We start from the raw sequence: 15,909 nt of genomic DNA on the forward strand, positions 1-15,909 counted from the left end.
GCGGGAGCTCGACCGAGTTTAGATGGGGGAGCTGTGGACTGGCCACCCCCAGAGTTCTCAGACTGACCGTAAGCCTTGCTGGTCGTGGAACTCTGCGGGTTTGGCTCCTTGCCTGGTCCGTGGGAAGAGTAGAAGGAAGTCTTGAGAGAAGTTGAGTTGTAACTTCCTGCTTTCTGTTTGGAATGCTGGGAAATGGAGGAAGGAGAGGCAGGAACAGCTGCAAGCTTGGCTGGGGGACTCTGGGAGTGAGGATCTGATGCTTGAGGTATTTTTCTGTGAGTAGGAGAGGAATTAGGGGTAGTGAGACAAAACATTTACTTTCACATGCAGTGCAGGAAGTAAAAACACAGCTGTCAAAAGGAAACAGGCTTTGTTAGGGACTGAAGCGCTAATGGAGATTAACCTTAGAGCTACCCTGGAGAAAGAAACAAGATAATGCTAGTGGATCCTGGCACAGGCTCAGAGCATGTGATCTGTGAGTGAATCTTACAAAACCTATCAAGAACAAGTCCTGCTCACATTCCACCCCAAAATCAAATGACAAAAGTATGATTTTTAGGACCATTTGTTTTTTTTGCATCGTGTATTTTAATAAAAATTAAGCACATTCCTCCAAATTCGTATTATTGTAATGCATCTGTTGTTTTACTTGAAGTTACTGTAAAACAATTATTTAAAAAAATGTATGTATAGATACGTATATGTATGTGTATATATATATATATATATATATACGTATATACAGATATGTATGTATTTTCATAACAATAACGCAAATTCGAGAAAAAAAGTCCTTAATAAACAAAAAAACTATGCAACAATGAAAATCACGACGCATTTTGTGAGATTTTGGAGATTTACACAGAAGCCGTGCTTGCTTTTGAGCTTTTTGTTGAGATCATCACCCCACTGTTTGTATTTATGACAGTACATATATAAGTCAAGTGGTTCTTACTTCCACAGATGGGCGCTGAGGTGGTTCTCCACCATGACACTCATGGCAGACCGTAGATGGTGCAACCGTCGATCGAAAGTGAAGACACCGTGACCCAGAGAATGACTCCCAAATGAACAAAGCTGTTGGGGAAAGGCCAAGGATTAATACTGACGCTCTGTCTCATTCAATTAAGATTGTTTAAAGAGTCACAGTCATTTAAAGACCACAGACAATGTCATGTCTGAAGCTCAGTGGCCAACTATGCAGTCACAAATGTAATGCTAGATGACACTGTGGAAGTGTTTAGTTTTACCGCGGCTGGTTTGGGATGCCATGGAGTCGAGTGCCAGTCTGCGAGGTCATCGTTCCCCTCTCCTTCGCTCTCATCACCTGAGATGTGGGCCTGGGTGAGAGGAGAGTGTGGCCGGGTGCTGCCATCCTCCACATGGGGTTTATCCTCCTCCAAACTTTCAAACAATGTGGGTGTTCTGCCACACAAACAGATGAACAGAAACAGACAGTTAAGATGTCCAGCAAACTACAGGTAACTATTCGCAAACACAGAATGTACATTAATTATATATATATATAGTAGTTGAATATATATAATAAATTATAAATATATTTGATATAATTTATATCAAATTATAATAACAAAACAAAAAATATATATATATAAAAAAATAGTTTCTCTTGATTTTTTTTCATTGATGTTTCTAACCTAAATGCAGGGCTGTTCGTCAGAGGTCTCCGGCAGAGAGGGGGTACAGGTGCATCTCTGGAAGGTTCTGGGCTTACAGTCGAAGCAGCTGAACTCTCTGTGGCCTGAGATACCCGATCACGAGCCTTCGAACTCATCTTCAGCTCTGCCACCAGCTGGTCAAAGTTTTTACTCCTGCCTTGCACCTTCCTGCGCTGATGAATGGAATGAATCTGGAGGAGAGATGATGATTTGTTTTGTTTTGACAGAAGACTTGCAGCACATTTTCAGTGAATCACATCATTCATAAAACGTATGCTAACTGATGAGTGTAAGTGCTTTCATCATGAATTGTGGTTCTGGATTTTGTAGAATATTAGGCACTGGAAAGCCTTTAAGGGATTGTGTAGTTTTAATAAATAATTTCGAGGAAGTGCTCAACCCTATGACTGCACAAAGCAAACAATATGTTATTCTCACTTTATGGCCCCCAAATCATTTTATATAACACTTGTGTGCCCTAGATTTTGAACATCATCTAGCTGTAGAGCAGGACATTTATTCTTCCTTTATTTCTTTAAAAAAAATGCATGATATCAATTATACACAATAACTTTGAGGTTGAAAACTGTAAATATTGCATGATTTTAATACACTTTTTAGTAACCCTAAAAACAGATTCATAATCCGTCCATATATTATAACGCATGAATATGAGAGCAGTAGGAGAGGTCATAATATTCTTTTATCAATTCAATATTTAGTTTTTTATTAAAATTTCTCATGCAAGTTCATGTGCAGAATTTTTTATCTATTACAATGTTTTAGTAAATAAAAACAATATGAAATTATTGCTGTTTATATATTGTTATATTTGTATTTTAGCTACCAGGACTATAGACAGCCAATATCTACTGATTTAACAAAAACCTGAAGTCATGCTACTCAAATGAAGTGAGGCTTTTCCTGTAATCCCTTCCCCATTTCCTGTCAGTCATGTCCGCTGAACTTCCTGTCTGTCTACACACTGAAACCAGCGTCCACTGAATGGCTTCAATGCTCTGAAGGCGAGATAGATTTTCACTACTACCACAAGACAGCAAAAAAAAGCATATTCTGCTTTCCAGAATATTCTGGGACTGAATGAAGATCAGAACTTGTTCAATATGATATGTGGAAGTGGTGGTCAACTCACATTGCAGGTCAAAAGTCGAGTACAAACTTTCTTTCTCTCAGGGTCCAGCACACCACAGTGCTTGTCAAGGTCACATTCTTTTTCTGCAAGAAACGAGAAAAAGCATTTTTTCCACAAATATATATACTCTGTTCTGGTTTTAATGCAAATGTAGCCTAATGTTAAATATCAAACAAAGGGCCTCAGTAAGGACTTACTGGGGACCATTTTGTATGTTCTCGGCCCACGGAGATGTCCGGAGGCGACAGGGGCCAAGGCAGCCTCGCCTCTCTGGGATTGAGGTCTCTCAGTTGAGGAAGGCCGATTGGGCGACGGGCCTCCATGTGGCCATGGGGGGTCTCTGTGAGTAGGGGGAGGGGAGCTCCGCGTGGGTTCGATGGGAGGGGGCTGCTTAAAAACAGCTGATTCTGAATGACCCGAGTTTGAAGGCGAGTGCCTGGTGGAAAGATTGTCATATATATATATATATATAAATTATACAGATTGTATAAGATACTAATAACCACAGATTACACGGTCCTACATCATATTTGCTGAATGAATACTTGTTTCTTACTAATTTTGAGATGCTGATTCCAAAAATAGTCCTTGTTTTGCTGTAGCACATCATTTTGTAGCTCTTTTTTTTTTTGCTTTCAACAACCATTTGTAAAGTAAAGTCTTGTATTGTCACTTAGTCACCAGAAAAACTGCCACAAAAACATGATTCCTGTCTTCATCTGAGCCAGGTCACAACTGAAACAATAATGTATAGAAAATTGTTTCAGAATCATTCATACATTTGATAATCTTCAAAGAATTGAACAAATCAATTCTCATCTGATTTTCACATGTATGAATGATTTCAAAGACATTATTTTATGCCTAATCCTGATCTCCACTTTTTCCACTCCTTTGCAGACTGTAAGTGCAAGTATACATTTTCAATACTTCTTTTGTCATTAAAACTAAAACATTTGATTTTTTTTTTTTTTTGATAAGTGTATTAAAGGGATAGTTCACCCAAAAATGAAAATTCTGTCATTAATTACTCACCCTCGTGTCGTTCCAAACCCGCAAGACATTTGTTCATCTTCAGAACCCAAATTAAGATATTTCTGATTAAATCAGTTGTTATTTTTATTTTCTTTATGCACAAAATGTATTCTTGTAGCTTAATAAAATTATGGTTGAACCACTGATGCCACATGGACTATTTTAACGATGTCCGTACTACCTTTCTGGTCTTGAATGTGTCAGTTGTGTTGCTGCCTATAGAGGGTCTGAGAGCTCTCGGATTTCATAAAGAATATCTTAATTTGTGTTCTGAAGATGAACGAAGGTCTTACGGTTTTGGAATGACATGAGTGTAATTAATGACAGAATTTTCATTTTTGGGTGAACTATTTCTTTAAAGTGGATACATATATATATATATATATATATATAATATAACTAACATTGAAAAAAACTAACATTGAACTCTTCATCATCAAATTAGGTAAAATTAGGATTACACTTCAGACACTCTTTTAACATTCACAAATAAGATCATATTAGTAAATCTTACCAAACTCCATCTTTCGGAGGTTTCAAGTGTCTGAACTGAGGCGGCGTCGAGGGAGACTGCGGAGACGCCCTCGGTGGCCCGACGTTCTGGTTCCTGCCACTCCAAGAGGAGGCTCCGTGAGAGGGCGGGGTGTGTCCATGACGGGGCCTCTGCTGCTGAGGTGGAGGTGGGGTGGAGCAGAGGTGTGCATAGAGCTTACCCAGAGGGCCGTGTCTCCTCTCGCAATGCTTCTCGAACGCCTGAGGCTTCACCACCTGACTGCAGTGACCGCAAACCACCAGATAGAAGTCATCGTGCCCAGGATAATGTCCGAAGATGGACATATCTGCAGAAGCATACCAAACAATAGGGAAAATTCGCTTTGTTTGAAAAATAATGCACTCAAAGAGAAAGATTAATTCTGTGTGTGTATAAATCATTGTTTGAAAACTCAAACTACAGAAAATGTTTCTACAGTGCCTACTAGTAATAGTCCAATATTTGATCATCTTAAGGTTATCAGCATTGGCTGAAAACACTGCTGGTTGCACAATTAAGTTAAAACTCCTCTATTAAAACTAAAAATAGAAGAAAAAATTGTATTATACACATATGAATAATATATTAACTGACTGCAGTGACCGCAAACCACCAGATAGAAGTCATCGTGCCCAGGATAATGTCCGAAGATGGACATATCTGCAGAAGCATACCAAACAATAGGGAAAATTCGCTTTGTTTGAAAAATAATGCACTCAAAGAGAAAGATTAATTCTGTGTGTGTATAAATCATTGTTTGAAAACTCAAACTACAGAAAATGTTTCTACAGTGCCTACTAGTAATAGTCCAATATTTGATCATCTTAAGGTTATCAGCATTGGCTGAAAACACTGCTGGTTGCACAATTAAATTAAAACTCCTCTATTAAAACTAAAAATAGAAGAAAAAATTATATTATACACATATGAATAATATAATAGCGCCGACATATAGCGATGTTGTGCTTCGGGCATCTCGAGTTCGAATCCCAGCTCGTGGACATTTTCTGATCCTGCCCCACTCTCTCTCACTCCCAATTCGCTTCCTGTCTACCAACTGTTCTATCAAAATAAAAAGGCAAAAAACGCCAAAAATAAATCTATAAAAATAATTTTAAAAAAGTAATGGTTGACCGCATAGCTGAAAAAACATCAACTCCAAAGTTCATCATTAAAACCCTTTCAGAGAAATGTTAAATTTGAAGGGGTTTTACAAGGAGGATGAAAATATAGTATGTTAGAATAGGTTTACAGGTTGACTAATATGGGAATTTCAATGGCTGATGCCAAAATTTAAAGAGAAGACTGGTTTATGGCTTATATAAGGCCGATAGTCTGAATTCAAGTAAACTGCACAGTTTAAACAGGGTAATTTACATGAATTCACAGTAAAACACTGTAATAGCTCTGTTTAACTTAAACTACTGAAATTAAACGACATGTGAACTTGAATTTCACAAAAGAACATTTATGTATATTAACCACTGATACGGCTGTTTATAAAATTTGGACCTGACAGGAAGAACCACCATGTTTTTAATGTCAAAAATCTCAAAACAGCCAAACACCAGTCAATTAATCGGCTTATGTATCAGTCCTTCACTAATTGGGTTTATGTTAATACCGTTGTGTCCCCTTGAAATCAAAGGAAAATTTACAACACCTACCCTCTTTCCTCAGTGTCATGGTTTCCACTGTTTTTTTGCCATTCTTGCTGTATTCATCTCCATCTGACCCTATGAAAAATGGTTGGAGGAAGTTTATGTTAGAACGGGTACATAAAACATTACCGTTATAGAAGAACAGACTTCCAGGCATTATCATCATTGCTTTAGCAACACATCTCATATGGGCATCTTATATAAATCCAACCTTCCAAACACACTAATTCAATGGGCCGTAACCATAGAAACCTTGAGAAGGACCTGTGCCCTCCAATAATCAGACCTATAATGGGCTCTTCTAAGGTGGACTATATTTGGTCCAGAATATGTGTGGTTACAGTCTTATATGCAATATACTAAGTTAAAACTGTGAGAAAGGGGGCACATGTTGAATTAAGCATACTGTGGGCTTTAATGAGAATCTTAATATGAGATCCAGTCAATAGTTTAGGTTTTATTTCCCAAGATTTTCAGTGTAGAATTCAATCTGTGTCATGAACTGGGCATCTGTGAAGCACAAGCTCTTCTGTGGGTGGGGCCAAAATAAAAACTACCTGCATTTGATCCCTACACTATGAACTGTTTGGTGGTGTGCCTGCCGAACAAAAGGAGATTCGTGGTTTAGAACGGAGTGCGTTCGTTTCATTTGAAGTTCCAAAACGAACGCGGAACACGTTCTATTATGACGACACTGATCCGAGGGAGAGCGCAAGCGCGTGACCCGGCCGGCGCTAGGACCCCGCAGGTCCTTTGTTTGGGTAACATGGTATGGGGATGGGTTAAATGCAGAGCACTAATTCCAAGTATGGGTCACCATACTTGGCCACATGTCACGTCACTTCACTTCACTTCACGTCACTTCACTATAATGGGCTCTTCTAAGGTGGACTATATTTGGTCCAGAATATGTGTGGTTACAGTCTTATATGCAATATACTAAGTTAAAACTGTGAGAAAGGGGGCACATGTTGAATTAAGCATACTGTGGGCTTTAATGAGAATCTTAATATGAGATCCAGTCAATAGTTTAGGTTTTATTTCCCAAGATTTTCAGTGTAGAATTCAATCTGTGTCATGAACTGGGCATCTGTGAAGCACAAGCTCTTCTGTGGGTGGGGCCAAAATAAAAACTACCTGCATTTGATCCCTACACTATGAACTGTTTGGTGGTGTGCCTGCCGAACAAAAGGAGATTCGTGGTTTAGAACGGAGTGCGTTCGTTTCATTTGAAGTTCCAAAACGAACGCGGAACACGTTCTATTATGACGACACTGATCCGAGGGAGAGCGCAAGCGCGTGACCCGGCCGGCGCTAGGACCCCGCAGGTCCTTTGTTTGGGTAACATGGTATGGGATGCCGTGCCTTTTCCACGAAAAATAAAGCACATCCGTGAGACTTTTTGGTGGTGGATGGAGAAATAGCGGCGACGAGGTGCTCACTCACCCTCCGATGCTGTCAGGTTGGCTCTTTCCGTCCAGACACTCCAGCTTTGGCCCACGAAATCATCGAGACAAGGCACCCGCCGTTCCAGAGCAGCCATTACTTTAACTGCGCGTTCACGCACCGCCATCATCACTGCGCGGCAAGGCGCTGACGTCACACTGCGCGCTCCCGTGGGCGGAGGGGGAACACGCGTGCGCGCACTTATCATGCTAAATGTACATTTTTTTTCATGTTAGTTTTTATTAATTTTATTTGCATTATTAATACGTTGTTTAACAGTATTTTTATGGGACGAAGCCAAACCCTTTATAGATTTGTAATGCAAGTACATTGATATGAAATTGAATAGAAATATTTCACGTTCTTAATATATGAAAAAATATAAAAATATATTTTACTCTACATAAAATAAACCCTTTTATAAGCGTTGTGGCATTTTCATGGCATTGTGACCCTGGACCATAAAACTAGTCACAAGGGTCAATTTTTTGAATAAATAAGCTTTCCATTGGTGTATGGTTTGTTAGGATAGGACAATATTTGGCTGAGATACAACTATTTGAAAATCTGGAATCTGAGGGTGCAAAAAAACCCAAACATCTAAATATTGAGAAAATCGCCTTTAAAGTTGCCCAAATGAAGTTCTTAGCAATGCATATTACTAATCAAAAACTAAGTTTTCATATATTTACCTTAGGAAATTTACAAAATATATTCATGGAACATAATCTTTACGGCGGAGGGGGAACACACGTGCGCGCACACTTATCATGCTAAATGTACATTTTTTTTCATGTTAGTTTTTATTAATTTTATTTGCATTATTAATAAGTTGTTTAACAGTATTTTTATGGGACGAAGCCAAACCCTTTATAGATTTGTAATGCAAGTACATTGATATGAAATTGAATAGAAATATTTCACGTTCTTAATATATGAAAAAATATAAAAATATATTTTACTCTACATAAAATAAACCCTTTTATAAGCGTTGTGGCATTTTCATGGCATTGTGACCCTGGACCATAAAACTAGTCACAAGGGTCAATTTTTTGAATAAATAAGCTTTCCATTGGTGTATGGTTTGTTAGGATAGGACAATATTTGGCTGAGATACAACTATTTGAAAATCTGGAATCTGAGGGTGCAAAAAAACCCAAACATCTAAATATTGAGAAAATCGCCTTTAAAGTTGCCCAAATGAAGTTCTTAGCAATGCATATTACTAATCAAAAACTAAGTTTTCATATATTTACCTTAGGAAATTTACAAAATATATTCATGGAACATAATCTTTACTTAATATTCTACTGATTTTTGGCATAAAAGAAAAAGCGATCCTTTCGACTACAGATATACCCGTGCTATGACTGGTTTTGTGCTTCAGGGTCACAATTAAGCATATGAAAAACAAACAAAAAATCTTAATGGTTCTAAAATAGGCTTCATTTTGTCTGTTTAGATTTTACCTTAATCGTTGGTGTTCTAGTTAAATTATTACCTTATTCAAGACTTCATATCATAAGCAATGCAATGATTTGCCTTTTTTTTTTTTTTACCTTCGGCCCAAAAGAAACGTACGTGACACCAGTGTAATTTAGTTGTTGGATTTATTATGTTTACTATACTACCATCTAGTGGTTATGTAGTAAACAGCAGCCTTTTGGAAATAAAACACGAACCAATATACAGGTGCATCTCAATAAATTAGAATGTCGTGGAAAAGTTCATTTATTTCAGTAATTCAACTCAAATTGTGAAACTCGTGTATTAAATAAATTAAATGCACACAGACTGAAGTAGTTTAAGTCTTTGGTTCTTTTAATTGTGATGATTTTGGCTCACATTTAACAAAAACCCACCAATTCACCATCTCAGCAAATTAGAATATTCAAGTTTATTCAAGTTTATTTGTACAGTGCTTTTCACGATACAAATCATTGCACTCCTCTTTTAATACAAACCAGAACTGCAAACAGCCTCGTGGAGATTTTCCTTCTGAACTTATGATAGAGATATAACACAACAAAAATATGGCCTATATTTTCCAAAAGTCACAACCAAATTCAAGGATCGCTCCACGACAAAAATTAGTCAGTATGTGACCTGAGGAAAGACTTAAAAAACGTTTAAATGGCACTTTTGTTCCTCTTTAATCACAATTATAGACAAACTTATTTTCCTATAATCATTTATATCAATGATTTAATGTGCTTAAGTCTACTTATGTTGATTAAAAAGTTTAGATGTGGCATTGGATAGTTTCATTTTAGGATTAGAACAACTACTGAGGATATTAATGGGGAAAAAAAAAACCTTGACAATTTAGATTGAAACAAATATTTTTTACCAGAACATAAACTGCACACAGACGATCACGGTTAATGAACAATCATTCTATTTTTTTAAGATTTAACTAAATGCAATCCCCCTCAAACATTTCTTGCTGTAAAAATACGATGGTAAAGCATGCCACAGATGCACAAAATTAAATGTTCTTTCTGTAAATATAAACATCAACCCATGTGATACAGACGCTTCATTTACAGTGTCAAGTCAAATAACAGCCAAATACAAATAATGACATCATTACTACTCTAAACAGTAGAAAAACTATCAAACAAGTGTTTCCTTCTGTTGAACAATGTCTAGTGTTGAATAGTTAACATTTTTTCCCGATAGCAAATGAAATATGGCCTTTGGCATAGTAATTTATTACCAAATACCACTTCAAAAAGAGTCAACAAAGAGAATTCACACAAACATTTAAAATAAAGGTTACAGACGAAATATCAGAGGCTTTAGGGCGGAAACTAAGACAAATTTTTCCGTTTGAAAAATGTAAGATGACTCAGACGTGGCTGTGGAAAAACATCCTATGAAGAACAAGGCACTTAAACCAATAAATAGTTATTAAAAACTACAAGGATCGACAAGTTTTACATGTCTAGAGCTAGATATTAGTGTGCTAGTGTTTTAAGTGCTCAGAGACATTTCAACTGCAATGTTCGTTTCTCATGAGGTCTGATTGTAATGGACATTTAGAGTTACTGAAATGCAGGTCATCTTCATATCAAATTAGACAAATTAATAATAATGAAAAACATCAATAACCTAGAACAGTTTTACTTCTAAGTTGTAATTGAAATGCTACTGGTCTAATAAAATTTGGTTTCTTTTTTACCTGCTTGACAAAATTAGCTTCTGACAGTGCCATTGAACAGACACTAAAATAAAAAAAAACAAATATTCATAAAGAATTCAGCTTAGAGCATTTATAATGTAGTGAACTGCAATGCATGATGCTAGAAATGAAGCTTTTGCATATCAAAGTGTAGTTTCTTTTCAACATGTGTCGGCATGAACAAATGGTGATGTCCTCTGCTTTATGAACAAATGGAGAGGAGAGGAAGGAGCCCGTCTTGTCGAATTAGGAGGTGGAAACTCCCGCCTCGACGTTGGGCGGTGGATTGGCCGGCTTATGAAATGGAGTCTCCTTGTAGATGAACCAGCAGTTTCCTGCCCACAATATCAGGTTTAGGAATCCAAAGAGCTGGAAGATGCAGTAAAGAGAAAGATATATGTAATACTTCAACTGCTTATTTCTAAAATGCTCATTTGCTTACAAATAAATTACTAGAAGGAGAATGATAATGTTATCAATATGGACTACAATTTTCTCCCATTGAGATTATTTTTAAAATGTGATGCAAGCAATTTTAACACATGAGCTGCAAGTCGCAGGGCTAAAAAAAAGACGACTGACACGGAAAAGTAGAAATTGTTGAATAAAGTTATTTTTGTTTAAAATTACGGTTGAACCACTGATGTAACATGGACTATTTTAATGATGTCCTTTCTGGCAGTGTTGCCAAGTCTGCGGTTTTCCTGCGGAATTGGGCTACTTTAACACTGTTGCCATGTTTTTTGTTTTTTTTTCATGTTCGTGGGTTTAAGTGACCCCAATAATGTTATATTTAGCCCCTGGAATGCAAATTTTACCAGGGGAACCCCCCATAAAACGTGTATTTTGGCAATTGAGCGGATTTGTTGTGAAAACCTGGCAACCCTGCTTTCTGGGCCTTGAAGGTGTCAGTTGCATTGCTGTCTGTGCAGGGTCAGAAAACTCTCGGATTTCATCAACAATATCTTAATCTGTCTTCAAAAGATGAACGAAGGTCTTGCGGGTTTGGGACGACATGAGGGTGAGTAATTAATGACCGAATTTTCATTTTTTGGGTGAACTATCCCTTTAAAACATATAATGCATTACAATACAATCAATACAATGATGTTTGAAAGATGAAGAAATACAACTTTCCTTAAAATCCTGTATTATATTTGATACTCGCATATTAAAACAAGTTTTCTAATAAATGACGTATGGACAAACAAGTAAACCTAAGCTGCTTCAGTCCAGTAAGTGATCATCTTGAAATTTTACTCATAATATAAAGCTTATTCTTATATTTACTTCATCAAAATCATTAAAGATATCACAGGAAAATGACATGTGAACCACAACTTGAAGGTGGACATATTTACAATTATAGTAATAGGCCTTTTACTGGCTAAAAAGTGTGAACTATCAATCAGACAACAAAAGGCATGTAGTAAATGGTGCGCAACAGGTTTTTCAGCAAAGTTTTGATCATTTCGATAATTTAAAAGCCTTAGAAATGCATGTATAAAATATAAACGTGAGTGAGTAGGACATGTGAACTACATAATGTATACATAGCCTACATAATAAAACAAATATTGCACAATGAAATGTGCTAGATATTAACCAGGCTTAATTTGAAACAAAATAGAGCAGAACTAACAGTTAGTAATCGTACTTACCACGGAGGAGTTGAGATGACCCATTGAAGGGTAGGTCTTCACCACACAGTGATCTTCAGGCAGACATGCTATTATTAGCCTGTCAGGATTCGTAGCATATTTGACATCTGTTAAACCCTTTCCCCAGGCTGAGGAGCAAACCAGCCACAAGAAAGCAAAGATCCCAGTAACAATCAGATCCTGGAGAGGAAACAGAGGAAAGTTTGGGATATCAATCCTTGCTCATGGAAATGGTAGGGATAATGACATTCTGATAAAGTGTCTGTCAAAAGGAAAAGCACAAAATTAGGCCAACGGATGAAAGAAAATCACTTCCAACATGTACAATATTCACAATGGATAATTAATGTTTTCTGTTAAAATTAAAATTTCATTAGTGAATTGATTAAATAATGTAAAATTGCTGTTAAATATGAATATATAATTAAACATAGAAATATATAATGAATATGTATTAAACATTTTATATATATATATATGTAAAATGTTTTATATGGATATGTTCATTTGTAAATGAACAGTAAAGTTTCAAGTTTTTTAAAAATATTAAAATATTTATGTTTAAATTTATTTTGGTGTAAAGGGAAATAATTTACAATTCTGCAATTGGATGAAGCACTTTGTTAATACTTTGGAAAAGTTTTCAAATAAATTATTTTAAAAATAAATAAATGTACATAAAATGTATTAAATAAAGCTCTTATTTGCAACCATATGTACAGCTATAAAAAATATTTAAATGTCTACTGGAAAAAAAAAAAAGCTCAAATTGGTTGGCCACAAATTAATAAACTGTAAATCAAACCAATTTAGAAATCCTCACTAAACATGGTTTTAATTTTATTTTAATTTTCACAAATATTCTGAATCACAAAGATAATTTTCCAATCGTTTCATGATATTCATGACAAGTGCATTTAAAAATGCAATACAAAATAACTCCACTGATATTAATGACATTCATATTATCACAGTAATATTTCCAAATAAAAAATGAGTGATGACTCACAATTGTGGGGCCACGGTTAGACTCCCTGTAAACCTGCTGGTAGCCCAAGTACAGGATGATGGTGAAAGTACAGTACAGAAAGCCCATGACGCCCACACAGACGAAGAACTCAGCCGAGGAGGAGAAATCTCCCTGCAGGTAAGTCATGTTCTTGCTGTGATTGCAGTGAGGAATCTCATATGGCTGACTCGGAAGCCTAGTAAGAAGTAGAAGTCACATGTTTACTGGGGCTCAATTTATTGTCTCTCCAGTTAACCTTTACTTTCTTCAATCAACATACATGTGGATTACTCATTGCATGACTAACAGCAGGACAGCATTTTAACAATTTATTTATTTTTTTTTTTTAAATGACACTTTCACTTATAAATAATATATATAGTAGAGATCTGGATGCTTTACCTAAAAGGATATCCAAAATTAGCAGTAACGTTGTCTTTTTTACTCCCACAATTAAGAGTGAACTGAGTGGATCCAACGTAACCACCAGTGGTGGCAAAGGCACAAATGGCGAAGACCTAAAAACACAACAATCATCATAATTAGTTAAATAGTTAAATAATTTAGAAAATAGCATTTTTACATTTCTACAGAGCAGCTGTCATGCATCGGTCGGCATTTGGCTGTTTTGTTATTATCAGCATTGAATGTTGAGTGTTATTTTAGCATCGTTGAGACAGTTTTAGAGTTTTTATTAATGTTTGGAATTAGTTTTTTATTTTTATATTTTCAGTTTTCCTTTTAAAATGTAATTGTGTTGTGTTTTCTGTAAGTTTTATTAGGTTTTATTCATTTTTATTTCATCACATTTTTATGTGTGATCAATATATAAACTTTGTTGTGCATGAAATTATTTTCAAGAATCAAGGTGTAATTTTCCAGAACTTTCTGAAGCGTCAAAAGTAACACACATATGCAGTCCAATTAGTGACAGTTTAACATACACAAAAATGTACTTCAAAAACATGAATTCAGCATTTGCATGTGGCAATACCTGATTTCACATCATAGTAAGAGTGCTGTCTTCATCCAGACAAGCCCTACATCTGTAAATGATCCTTCAACGCTTTTGCCCTCACTGACTCACACATATCCTGGAGCGTGGTTCGCTGCTTTCCTTTTACAAACGCTCCACTTCCACACAGGAAGTAGCTTCTGCAGACATTTGTGAGAGTAACTACAGTAGCACAGCTTTGATTTATAGATTCTGCTGGAATTTTTTCAGTGTTCTCTGAGCCAGTCTTTTCTTTCTTTCCAAGGTGTTTTGCTGTGACAGGATCCATAGCAATCACGTAAACGTAACTTTTAAGAGCCATACAGTGGAACAGAAGAACACTGTGGATCTTAGATTTAGCAAATTGTGAGGAACTAATAGAAAAATGCTTAAATTCTGCTATTAATTTTGCACCCTCATATTATTTCAAACCATAGGAGAGAATCTTCATTTTTGGGTAGGGCTGCACGATAAATCGCATGCGATATTTAACGCGCATCTTGTCAGAAATCCGGTTCTGTAATCAGCGGTAAATCTCCATCACCTGCGTGCTTTCACATTGAGCAGCATTAACTACACAGAGCCGTTGTTCACTGAGGAGCTGCGCAAAACCACGTTCATATTCGCGCGATTTTTTGCGCAGCTTTTTGGGTGAACTATACCTTTAAAGAGAGCTCTGCTCGCAGCCTGAGTCAGTGGAAATGAAGCACACATATTCAAACCAAGTTAAAGTTCAACCTTTCTTTTACATTTCAGCTACATATTAAAGAATTCCAAGGACTGTTTGATCACTGAAGTGTCTCTGTGGAACCCCTGTTTAAGAAACAATGAAGGATCTTCTGAGAAGCAGTTGCTGTTATACAGGAGAAACAATAGTGGGATGCAGAACTTCCCTCCAGAACAGAGTCCTTTGTGAGAATTCTATTTTCAATATGCTGCTGTTTAAAATTGGTGAATCCAATGAAAAAAATGTCTTGGAAAAAAAAAAGAAGAAAAAAAATGAATGTGGTTTGTGAATTGTTAAAGGCAGGGTAGGTGATTTGGTTCAAAAAAATTTTTTTTGTTATGCTGGTTGAAAATCTCTTCACATCCCGATAGCAATCACTAAGTTAAGTGGTCTAAATTTATTTATATGTATTTATATCATCTGTGGAGGGCGCATCGCCCAATCAAAATGTTCGCTATCTTGTCTACACTGGATACAGTATACAGATGCGCGTTTGCTTTCTGAAACAGTCCACGTGCTTGAGTCTGTCGTCAGGACAAATAGAGTGAAAGAACGTTTGCTTTGACGCATTTGGTTTAAAAAGCTCGTTAGTGTCTTTGTACAGATGAAGGATCCCAGCGTAAGTAACAAGTGGATAATTTATTTTTAATGGCACCCCGGGATAGTGTCAGAGGATTGGTCGGAGCATTTTGTTTTGTAAACGAGGCACAGTGTCATGGAGAGTTCACAAAGAAACATTTGTTGAAAGATGAAGCTGAACTAGATCTGACTGCAGCTGCATCACAAACCATAAGTAAATGATTTCATAATGTTTGTCTGAAAATGACC

General features: G+C 36.5%; 2 protein-coding genes across 2 annotated transcripts in view; both read right to left on the reverse strand.

Moving 5' to 3' along the window:
• Window positions 1-2: 2 nt before the first annotated feature.
• On the reverse strand, window positions 3-7,690 carry LOC107715761 (ataxin-7-like protein 2; the record flags this gene model as incomplete). The annotated part of the gene is made up of 10 exons (XM_016521955.1): window positions 7,507-7,690; window positions 6,067-6,135; window positions 5,013-5,059; window positions 4,382-4,659; window positions 3,030-3,268; window positions 2,833-2,915; window positions 1,659-1,870; window positions 1,251-1,425; window positions 956-1,077; window positions 3-273 (listed from the first exon to the last, which is right to left on the reverse strand). Coding segments are annotated over exons 1-10 (1,626 nt in total), but the record flags the coding sequence as incomplete, so codon positions are not given.
• A 2,171-nt stretch (window positions 7,691-9,861) lies between these two features.
• Window positions 9,862-15,909, reverse strand: part of LOC107715783 (synaptophysin-like protein 1) — an 11,759-nt gene continuing 5,711 nt past the window's right edge. Inside the window, exons 3-6 of the mRNA XM_016521975.1 lie at window positions 13,763-13,878; window positions 13,361-13,556; window positions 12,352-12,531; window positions 9,862-11,059 (exon numbers count right to left, since the gene is read on the reverse strand). Of these exons, the coding sequence (XP_016377461.1) occupies window positions 10,937-11,059; window positions 12,352-12,531; window positions 13,361-13,556; window positions 13,763-13,878 (615 nt within the window). The 3' untranslated portion in view covers window positions 9,862-10,936. The remainder of the gene's footprint in view (window positions 11,060-12,351; window positions 12,532-13,360; window positions 13,557-13,762; window positions 13,879-15,909) is intronic.

The sequence above is a fragment of the Sinocyclocheilus rhinocerous genome, unplaced genomic scaffold (genome assembly GCF_001515625.1).
Source record: "Sinocyclocheilus rhinocerous isolate Xijiao unplaced genomic scaffold, SAMN03320098_v1.1 scaffold899, whole genome shotgun sequence".
In the NCBI taxonomy this organism is placed as follows: Eukaryota; Metazoa; Chordata; class Actinopteri; order Cypriniformes; family Cyprinidae; genus Sinocyclocheilus; species Sinocyclocheilus rhinocerous.